Genomic DNA, 11986 nt, shown 5'->3' on the forward strand with positions numbered 1-11986 from the left:
TTATTTTGCTCCTAACCAAGCAAATATTCCATATAGTGACGAACCATAGTGACATCCATTATTTCTTGCATTTTTTGCCCATTCTTGATGTCATTAGGGATAACTGAGAGAAGACCAAACCCAGAGTATGTAGAGGTTTTGCCAAACAAATAGGATTTAGGACAAGAGAAAAACAAGTGATTTGTTGATTCATCCACCAAACCACAAAGAACACATAATGGTGGGTCTTGAGTTCCTAAAATTCCTCGGTGAACAAGGTTCAATTTTGTTGGGACACCCTCCACAACAATTCTCCAGGCATACATATCATCTTTGATGGTACATTTAATGACTATAAAAGACTAAAGAAGTCATTGTCACAAGTAACGCTCTCCTAAAGAAGCACCTGATAAGCATTACTAGCGAGTATTGACCTCCTTTGTCATGCATCCAATTTCAGTCATCTGTAGCATCTTGTTCAAGTCTTGCAACTTCAATAACTTTTAAAAGTTTGACAACTTCCTCTTGTTTCCAATGGAACAAATTCCTTCTCCATTTAAGATTCCAAAACCATACACCATTTCTTCATTCATTAAAAGAGCTAATAGATGCATTTTTGTCCATAGTCGCCTGAAACAATCTTAAAAAGAGTTTTAAGTAAATCCCCCCATCCAAAGATATATCCAAAATTTAGTGGAATACCCAGAACTCAAACTCCTTCCAATACCCTCCCCAACCAACCAATGTTAACTCTGTATCTAAACCTTAACACTTTTATCAAGATGAGCCCCCCTTCAAAAAATCATGGTCGCCAAACCACAATTATAAAAAAACTTCATCCCTGTATCTAGACCTTAACACTTTCACCCAAATAGAATCTCTCCAACAACATTCTCCATCTTCATTTGCCTAGAAGAGTAAGATTAAACAAAAGCATATTTTTAATTCCTAACCCCCTACTCGGTCAACACACTTTCTTCCAACTCACCCGGTGGATACTTTTACTTATCTCCCCCTTCCCCAAAGGAAAAGTCTTTGAATTTTTTCAAGTTCCTTTACCACAAAAATAGGTGCTTTAAAGAAAGAATATAAATAGATAGGTAAAAAATTTGAGTTTTGTATACTGTCACATGATTAGAAAATAAAAAATGTATGAGTTTAATACATTGTTATTGTATTATACACCATAGATATTTAATTATCATTTACTCTTCAAAAAAAATAATTCAAATCAATTAAATAATATTATACTAACATTGCTTACATATTAAACTTCCATAAGAATATATATGTATATGGCTAATTCTCCATGAAGATATTGGTTCAGAATTACCAGGATGAAAGATAAAAGGTATGGAACCTAACTAAGTCCCAACCCACATATGCATTAACATGTGGAACACTATATCTTGAATCAAAACTCTTGAGAAAATGATTTTATGAATTTTGTCATTTATAAATTCTTGCACTTATCTCATCCTATCTAAAGTGAGACTTCTATTTTTCACTCGTTATTGACAACAAAAACACTTACCACATATATGCAGATTATAGTTTGTGTAGTACACTCTTGAATTACATAAGAAATTAGTGTTAATTGAATTTATTTTCCAAAGAGAATAAAGTATCTTATAGTATAAGGAGATAAGTTATCTCTTTCAACCATTAAAATCATAACATGTGTCATATTTACTCATTTTTTAAAACAAAACAATACATATAACATACTTTTACTGGTTTAAGGAAATAAGTTATCTCCATAAATATTTTATTCTCTTTTCTAAATCAAACAATGTGCATGCCTTTTTTTTTTTACTTCATATGCTCTACATGGAACTAAATGCTGAAAGACAACAGAGAAAACTCCCAACATAGCAACCTTGGCAAATAATATATTCCCAAGACTATTTATTTATTATCCTAACTTTAGTTTGAGACACTAGTTTTTGCATATCTTTATTATCTGTGTTGTAAGACTGAGGCAAATATATAAGGCATTCAAGATGCAAATCAGAAGTAAAAGTACATTTGTACTGGTTTAAAGAAAGGGCTTTCATGGATTAAATTAATAGATTAATAACCAAAGGAACATTGCAGCCATCTTTACAATTATCAATAAAATTAAAAGTTAAAAAGTAAAAATACATTTGTGCTTGAAAGAGCTATATGCCTCTATCAACTAAATATTGAAAACTTTGAGGCATAGCAATAGCACCTACACCATCCTAAACCATAAGTTCAACCAGTTAGGATTCCAAAAGGTTTAAAACTAAGAAGTCCTAGTAATACCACTTAGAGGGTTGCTTCCATAATGTACATACATGCCACAATTACCATTTGATAGATACTCAATTGAAGAATTGGTGCCCTTTTTAGACTGATCAATTCTTTGTACTTTCTCAATATGACCCTTTTGAGGTAAGAACCTGGTTAGTGGTCTACTATATGAAAACTTGTTGTAGGAGTTTTCTCTGGAATAATTGAAGATGGATGAAATTGGATCCATATTGCAAGAATCACCATAATCAACAGTACTGAAGGAGTCCCGGGTGCTCTCGGTTGTGAAAGAACCATCGTCTGAGCTTGTGAAAATGGACCAATCACTTGATGTGGCATCTGAAAACTCAGGGCGGATGCTTTCCGCATATGTTTGTGTTACTGGCAGGGCGTTTCTATTGGCAGCACTTCTTCTAAGGTAGCCGCCATTATAGGTGTTGCTGATGTGAGTAGGTCTGGCAATTGGTGAAAGTTCAGGGACTATAAAGTGACTTTCATGTCTGCTATGTCCTGATTTAGATGGCTTCTGCACTTCCACTGGGTAGTGTTTTGAAGATTCGGGAACTGATTGCTGCATGACTTTCCCAGTAAGTTCTAACGGAGGGCGAGGGCAAGACCTATGAACAATTATACAGTTAAAGCCTAAGGAAACATATATACAGCATGCAAAATATAAAGATACACTGACAGATGAAAATTATACTTTCCTTAATTAGATCAGATATGAGCTACATGAAAGAAATAGGTGAAAATGTTGATCCTCGAAGGATGATAAATATGTAAAAAGCCAATTTACTGAAAGATTTTGGAATACAAACAACTGTAACAGCAACTAAATCTCTACCTCAAGTAGAATAAGATATAGGCTCCTTCTGACATCACTTGATCAATCAGCACTGGCAGAACCTGTTAATAGAGCAAAATCTGGGTAATTAAAACTCAATGAAACTATAAAAACTCAAGCAAAATTAGTATGTATTGATATTCCTTGATTTGTTGTTGATATCTTCAATGATTAGAATAAAAAAACAGCATATGCAACTGCTGTAAATAGATATGTTTATCAAATCCATTAGGGCTGGGAGAGTTTCTCTCAAGCAAATTAAAATGCACCAGGGTTTCAGTGTATGAAAAGTGAATAATATGATTAAAAATATGTATGTACCATGTATTCATTTCCCTATATATGGAAGTAATATTTACAGGACACATTTGGAGGGAAAAAATAACAGAAGGTGAATGCAAAATGAAACTCTTCTGTATGTGTCGAATAAGCATTAACTTGGCTTGAGTAAACAATAAGAAATAAGTATCCAGCCTTGTGACAAAACAAACCCAAAAGTCAGAGTCACACCAGTCATGGAAAATGTGAATAAAATTAAGAATTTCAACCGCATTACAACCAAAATAATCATTTATAGTCTCACTCTTGAGAGTTCCTCCAATCACATAACATATTTTATCATGCCAAAACTAAGCATATGTATCAGTTGGGGTCGGTTATATGTATCAAATGACAGCATAATGTTCTATCGTAAATTACGTCCATAGACATCTAAATCCATCTTTAATGGTTTTGCCTACAATTCACTTGGGCTCCCCCAACGTCTAATAATTGGGTTACATCTGATTTACTCTCGCTACTGAGGCTTCAACAGGTCTTGAGGGTTTTCTCCACAGTTCACACATAACCCCCTAAGCTGAGATTGTCATCTTTTCTATAGTAGGAGCTACCTCAACTTTCTCTCTAATGCATTCATTCCTCATCCTATGAGTATACTTATTATAAAAGACAAAATCAAGCATCTAGAAAATCTGCTATGCCACAAAATATAACCCTGCAGTGGCCAAATGAGATAAATTGAAAAGTTGGCACCAAGTAGACACAAACTTGAAGGAAAGTATTAATAGTGACAAGTTCATCTAACTGCTTCATGGAGATTGTGATTAATTAATTCAATTTACTCGTGAGGGTTACTCTCCTACATTTTAATCTCCACAATATATTTAAGATGTGAATACAAAATATTATGCAACAAAAACAGTTACTAAAAAGTCGATTACCAATTAGGCAATTACTTGCAAAGAGTGCAAACAAGGTAACAAATTTACCTCAGTATCATCTATCCTGTACCAGTTGCCTTGCAGATCTTTCACATACGAAATATAATGTCCAGAGAAAGATGCATTTAGCGTGTCCAGGTGCACAACGACGGCATAAAGCATGTAAAGTGGAGGAAGATCACCCGTCCCAGTCATAAAAGGAATCATATCCAACATTTCAGGAAAAGTTATGCACTTGTTAATTTTCCCATACCTTCCTTCCTGATGATACACAACCAGAAACAATATATTCCAATGGGTCAATACATGGAAAATGAAGAAATTCGAAACATATCATGTATATAAAAGGACCCTTTTTGTGGATCCATCTCACATCAATAACTCGACCTCTCCCGCTTATCGGAGAATCCTAACATACTGTAAATTCAAAACCGCAGAATTAAAAACATGAGATAATTAAAGACTGCTGGATACAATGAACTAGACATTGAGTGATTGAGTTTCTGAAAGCAAATAAGCTCGCAATATGTTGCCGATGGTCAAAATAAGTGTGAAGTTCTTCATGACGAGAACTATTTGTTATTTATTGGTAACATTTAATTTAAGATGCCCCCTCCAACAAATTCTTTGCATGTTGAGCATGCCAAAAATCACCCATCTCAGAAACCAAGTTAACAGAATCACTCAACAACGAAATTCACAGTAGTGCATGCCAGATTCATCATAAGGAAAGTCTTCTATTATAATCACAAGTGACAAATCATGTACCCATACCACATTTCAAGTAATTATGCTAGAAAGTAAAGAACGGGTGAAGGGCAAAGTCAATCTATACAACTAAGAAGTTCTTGAATCCAATATTACTAACACTTTTGCTTTATCATCAGTCATAGACTATTGCAATGTCACTTCACCACATCAACAACTAGCTAAATATTTACAATTCAATCCATGTCCTCGTCAATAACTGTAACACACACTTGAGTCATAAATACCAATAAGAACAACTCGCAAGACAATAAGATCAAGCATAGCAATTGAGGAACCACAAAGTAGAATAGAGAACAGCCATACAAGATACCTGAAATCTCTTTAAAACAACAGTGAGGATGTTAGGAGCCTCATGTATGTTCAGTTGCTTTCTAGCTCGAACATATGAAGTGCACCTAGTTCAAAATGCATAGAGCGATAATTTCTCAATTAGAAGCGAAAACTCTAACGATTTGTTATTCTATTTTTCACATGTCCTCTGATTATAAGTAAACTACATATAATTATGACAGAAAAAGATCATCAAACCTTCCACATCTGTACATATTTTCACCATCCAAATCTTCAGGGGAAGTAAACTGAGTCAGTGCGTCTTCCAGTGACTCAACCCAACCCAATATCTCCAATGTTAGGTCCATAATGTTTTCATACCTTTCAGACTCGTGATTGCAATTTAAACACTTAACCTGAGACATTAGATTTCACTATGCCATCAAACAAATGCAAAAATATCTATGCAAATCAAAAAATAGCGACACTAATATCTAAGACTTTAGAGCCCAAGGGAGAAAAATAAAATAAAAGAGAAGGAAATGAAGCATCTGATGCAAACCTTGGACTGAAGACGACCACCAAAAGTATGTTGTATAAAAGTTGTTTCTTGTAGTCTAGGATCAACCTTTTTCTCACCACCAAGTCCCTCCAAGCATATAGATTGCATTGACGCAATTAGAAGCCTATATAAAAACATTTAATTTAACATTGGCAAAGCATAAGTTTCAAATAATCTCGCCAATATTTCAGACTCGGTATAGAATTATAAAAACTTATAAAGGAAAGTAATTTGAGATAGAGAGAGATGTTCAGAGAGAAAACAGGGTATCTATAAAAATTAGGGGCATGTTTGGTTTCAGTTTAAAAAAACAGCTTTATGCTTTTAAGAACTGAAAAAGAAAAACAGTAATAAACAGCCCTAATAATTCCAAAGATAAATTAGCAAGATAATCTCAGAAGACCTCAAAAATTCATGGGCATCTTCCTGACTTCCATCACCCATGTGGCGATTAATGCTCCGCATATGCCAAAGTATCCTACTAGGAGATAGAGGAGCCCCATTTTCTCTCAAAGTCATTATGTGTTGCTCTAACTCGCACATGAGACACCAATCTCTAGCGCAACCTGGCACTCAATAAAAATAAAAGAATTAGAAGCAGATAGTTATAAAAACATATGTCTTGAAAGCTAATTGAGTCTTGACACTCTTGTTTCAGTAAAAAGATGGAGAGAGAATGGAAATACAGGATTTTGAATGTGATCTGCAAAACAAATAGACGACAAGAGGCTTTGTAGAAGTTAAGCACTGCAAGACAGCATTCGCATAGCAACTGCAAAATATAGAAAAAGAAAAATATTAACAATTATTCAGAATATACTAAAACAGATTGATGAACAGATTTCCCATAAGTTTGTATTGAACTGAAAATGGGGCTCACTTTGCAAATTTGAACAAACATCTTTTTACAGAATTAACAACCACACATTGTTAAAACCTGCGACATAAATACTGGGAGCATCACTTGATGCGACCACAACATTGGGCACATCAAAGCACAATTGTGTAGGTGAAAAACACTGGAGAACAGTATAAAGGATAACCAAACTTTTAAATTAACTGTGGTTGCATTGTGGCTGATCCAGTACAAATGTTGTCATATCAACATTTTTGTAAGAAAACAATTTAAAAAGACCATGGGCTTTACACCAAATGACGAATCTTGTCCCAAAGGAGCTGCTCATCCAAAAAAATAACCTTAAAGATGCGAGAAATACACTCCAACCAAATACACCAAATAGTGGCATAGATTGCACATCGCCAGAAGAACTTGGCTTCATTCCTTCTCCCAAAACCAGTAAGGTAGTCACTAAAAATTGGTCCAAGTGCCTAGGGAAAACCCAGCATTCTCCGAAAACACCAAACAAAACATTCCATAAGGAAACAGCTATAAAACAATAAATTGCTAGCTGTTTCTTAAGGTACAGCACAACTTGACAACAGTTGATATCTGTTAATTTTTCAACAAAATAATCAACATTTCTTTCTATTTTATCACAATTCTAACATTCAGTGGATTGCGCTTGTATTACCTGTTACCACAATTTAGAAGGCCCCTGGGACATAAGCCAAATACTTCACTCTGAAAAATCTTTACAAACTCCTCATAAGGAAACAACATCTGAGACATTATCAAGACAGTAATTAGTTACCAAGGGCATCAATCAATTTCTAATGTCTGTAGATATCTCCTTTTCGACTACGAAAAGAAAGTTAAATTTGTATGCATCTACATCAAACCAACCTTCATCTTCTTTATCTTCTTAAACCTTACTCCACTAACTTCTGACGAGACTGGTGCTGTAAGTTTTGTTGATTTCCTCAAGCCAATCATTTTCATAAATCCAGTGCTTGCAACCCCATGGGAAGCATGTAATGGGATGGCATCTCTGACTTCAAAGACTTCTGCACAACGAAAATAGAAGAATTCTGATGACAAAAATATAATACCTTAATATAGAATTGACAGTGAACTGAAATCGTAAAACTCATCGATATTAAGACAATACTAACTTGGTTCATCTGCAGCTTTCCCTTTCTTATCTATTTCTGGGCAACAAAGGTCTGTTGACATCTTTGATGTTGACTTTGGCGATTTAGAACTTTTGATTTTGAGAGGGTGTGATGCCTTTTTAGCCTTCACACTTCCTTTAACTGTCGTTTCAGAAGAGCATTGTGCTGCTTCATCAGAATAACAATTTCCCCCTTTGACTACATTTCCTCCATTGGTATGGATGTCTGTGTCACATTCATCTGCATTTTCATCATTGTTTCCTGCACTTGAGCACCCATAGTTGTTTCTTGGTATAAATGCATTTCCATACGTACTTTGATGGTTACAATCCTCAAGGGTTGTGCTTCTTGAAACATCTTGTCCGTAAAAGTAAACACCACTGCCACCGGCATTGACCTTCTTTGAAATGTCTTCCTCCGATATAGAATAGTCATTATTTCTTGACTGTGCAGCAACAGTTTAGTGGTTAGCATCATTCCCAGGGATTTAATATTGATTAGTTTATAAATATATTCCAGTTGGATATCAAAGTAAAACAAGTAAACCTTTCTCGTAAATGCCTCCTTTGATACCACACTTGAAGAGGGAGAACTGGTAGCCTTATACTCAGAAGATTCGCGACTAGATTCATTGTCTCTTCTTTGTGTTCCACGGTTGGATTTAAAGGAAGTCCTTCTCTCAAAAGTTGAGACTTCAGAGTTATTTAGAGGGGGGAAATCTGCTGTAGCAGAAGCGTCATGACCAGTTAGAGGGTGGATCAAATTATCCAAGGCTGAACTCTCCCTTAAAGTCTGCTTCGAATTACGACCAAATAACTGGCTGCCCAAATGGTCATAAAAGCCATTCCCATGACTGAATTCGTCAACTGAAACAGCCAGAGGGAATGAGCCTGATTTATCAGTTTCCAGTTGCTTGCATTCGTGCTTGTGAATTTGCCTCCAATGAATTATTTGACAATTTCCAGAGCTGCAAACCACTTACAGCTCAAATTTTGAAAAATAATTCAAGGCCAAACAGAAACATTTTCCTCAATAATGTAGAAGAAAATCATACAGATAAGAGAGGAGCCTTGTCATAGCCCATTCTTCCAAAACCAATATCCAGCACAAAAAAGGGAAAAAGACAACAAGATTCTCTAGTTCCACTTCATTCCTACTATTTAAACCCTTGAAAACTCTAACAAAGCATGACATCATAGAGAAATAAAAACTATAGAAGCAGATTAGATTGGGAAACAAAGATACTGAATTAGCAATTGCCAAGAAGTAAGAAGACAACCTATCTAAAACATATTTCAGAACATTTATTTAGCAAAATTCCTAGGGTCGTGCACTTCTCATTTGGCAAACAGTAGTAAAAATTCACAACTAGTTCATAGACATTTGCCCTTAGGCAAATACTGTCGTAAGTATCCAAGGCAAGTTTCCACATAAATGTACTTAAAAAACTGAAGGGAGGAGAAAATGGATTAGCAGCTAAAATTAGTTTAAAAGAATTACCAATATCTAACACACTTGCATCTGGAGCAGCGAGTTTTCGCTGGAGCGGAGCACCTGGCACACAGAGGAAGTTCACTCTTTGGAGAGGATACCATAGGAATTACATCAGGAACAGCCATTTCTTCCGATCTCAGAGCTTCTTCAGCAGCCAACTGGGCAAGCAAAGTTATCCTATCTCTCTTCTTAGTAGTATCACTCCATTTTCCAAGCAAGATGTAAGCAACCAATGGAAGTACAACCAGGAACAGAAACAGGACAGGTATATCAGATTCACGCGGTTCGAGCATATCCCCACCAGCATACTCATGTCCAGTTTCCCCCCAAATCACTAACCGGAATTTGATCACCTAAAATCAAAGCTAATGGCATCTCGGCAACCAGCAAATTCAAGTGCAGCATAAATCATGGCCCACCTGTCAAGTTCCTGCTACTTAAATTATTTTTGAGGACCAGTGCTTCCTAATAACAAATCAAGTGCTTAAATCCATGAATTTTCTGTACTTCCATTAGACATTTACTTACAAAATGAATTACATTTATAATTTTTACAGAAGCACTTTATCATAGACAGTAAGAGTGCAGTATTTCCTGTACATTTAAGACAGGCCTCAAGCTTGCATGTTTCTTTCGGAAAACATAAAAGTCAAACTTTCGATTAATGATACTTGATTACTTAGCTCAAAAAGGTAAGCCAAGTGAAACCTGTTAGCTATGATTCTTCTTTAAGTAACCTAACCACCTACCTCATAATCATATAACCTAATACAATCCTGGTTTGCTTATTCTTTCACAGAAATAACTAATTTATCAGGGTTGCCACATACACACACAAAAAATGTTTGTTCATTGTATATGTAGTGCCAGAATAATTTGCTTGAGTTTCAGATTTGATGGGAGAAAAGGAAAAACAGTTTCCAATTTCAACAAAAAATAGGAGACAATTGTCATCAACATAACTGTAATGTTTACCCACCAGTTCAACAAAACAAATGCAACTATTTAAATACCATCTCACCAACTCAAAATAAGTCAACAGTGAAAGACCAATGATTGCATAGAACAAAGCAATAGCCATATAATTAAAAAACCAAAACCTCTTCCATTAGTGTGCCCACAGCTCCAATTTTATATTCAACAAACACCCATTTAAGAAAAACTTCCAAATTCAACAAAATATGACAAAGCAATCCACCTAAAAGATGCTTTCAACGAAAGAAAACTAATGAACCACTCTAAAAATTTAATTTTTTTCCTTTCTAAATACACAAATCTAACTCAATGGTTCCACACAAAAATAAATAAAAAATAAAAAACTAAGCTTTTCATATAAATGAGAGAAAACCCAGAAAAGGTAAAGCATTTTTTCCCAATATGAGATTCAAGTTCAAGTACAAAGTACAACACAATACAAGCATAGCAATGCCAAGTTGGAAACTTTGAACATACCTTCACCACATAAAATAAATCTGAGCAAAACCCACAAACACTTCACCTCTCTAATCTCTTCACACTTCAATAGATTCCTTGATTCTTCAAAAACCTTCTTCACTTCAAAACTTGAAACCCCTTGTACACCTTTTCTTTAACGTTGAAGGTTTTTCTACAGTGTTGTAAATACTTAGACACAAAATCAATCAGAAGCGTACACGTGGCGTACGGAGTGAGTTTGAGCCGTTGGATATGAGAACGGTGTTTCTCGTAAGATGGGACCCGTGTGGATGATGTTCCAAATGATTTTTTATTGAAGCCACGTGTACGGGTGATGCATTAATAAGAGCATAATTGTTGGTCAGAGATGAGAATTTTGAATGGTGATGAAAATAAATATTAAAATATTCTAACTTTTTGACTGAGACATGTGATGTGAGAGAGAGCCGTGACAGTTCTTTTGCTCCGAATATTACAATGTCAGTGGTAACAAAGTTGGAAATTGAGAAAGATATTAATAAATCTAAGAGGTCAGAACATGACAATAATTTCTACATTATTATTAAATATGAAAGTCTAATATGCATGTATTATAGAGATAAATATTTATATATAATGCATTATTATTTTATTTATTTGTATTACTTTCTCTTAGATTAAATAGTGCTTACATTTTTCAAAAATTATTAGATTAAATAGTCTTTTACTTTATAGATAATGAATTAATATTTGTTAGGATGTGTGACTATCTTTCTTTATAAGTGTTATTTTTATGAATTGAATATTTAAACTAATCTTTTTTAGTGAAGTCTTATATCACTAAACCAACCTTATAAATATCATGCACTATTCATGCATATTAACAAAAAAACTCCTACAATATTAATCTCTATAAATAGTAAGTGACAATTAACAAGAATGAATTATGAATGTTAAGCTTATAATATAAAAAAACTCCTACAATATCTAACTTAAATATTAGGTTTCTACTATCCTAGTGTGGCGTGGATGACAAGGTCTATTTACTAGTTAAAGTGTTTATAAGATATAGAGGGAAAAATCTAATCTAATTTAAAACATAAATAGCATGTTTTTATACACCAAATAAGTACTAGTATTTTT

The 11986-nt window shown here is 34.5% G+C and overlaps 1 protein-coding gene across 4 annotated transcripts; it reads right to left on the reverse strand.

The window, feature by feature from the left end:
- On the reverse strand, positions 2024 to 11029 carry LOC109348058 (ubiquitin carboxyl-terminal hydrolase 15-like). 4 transcript variants are annotated; one of them, XM_019588257.1, is made up of 14 exons: positions 10883 to 11029; positions 9437 to 9849; positions 8483 to 8903; positions 7937 to 8381; positions 7668 to 7828; positions 7456 to 7544; positions 6610 to 6695; positions 6327 to 6489; positions 5924 to 6047; positions 5620 to 5777; positions 5402 to 5486; positions 4369 to 4581; positions 3101 to 3162; positions 2024 to 2873 (listed from the first exon to the last, which is right to left on the reverse strand). In XM_019588257.1, the coding sequence occupies exons 2-14, from the start codon at positions 9721 to 9723 to the stop codon at positions 2249 to 2251; spliced, it is 2919 nt and encodes a 972-aa protein (XP_019443802.1). In that variant the 5' UTR covers positions 9724 to 9849; positions 10883 to 11029; the 3' UTR covers positions 2024 to 2248. The 4 variants fall into 4 exon arrangements, with proteins under 4 accessions (XP_019443802.1, XP_019443803.1, XP_019443806.1 ...); XM_019588258.1 differs by having other exon boundaries at positions 9437 to 9860; positions 10883 to 11020; XM_019588261.1 differs by having other exon boundaries at positions 10929 to 10950.

This window comes from Lupinus angustifolius, chromosome LG05, assembly GCF_001865875.1.
Source record: "Lupinus angustifolius cultivar Tanjil chromosome LG05, LupAngTanjil_v1.0, whole genome shotgun sequence".
NCBI classification, from domain to species: Eukaryota; Viridiplantae; Streptophyta; class Magnoliopsida; order Fabales; family Fabaceae; genus Lupinus; species Lupinus angustifolius.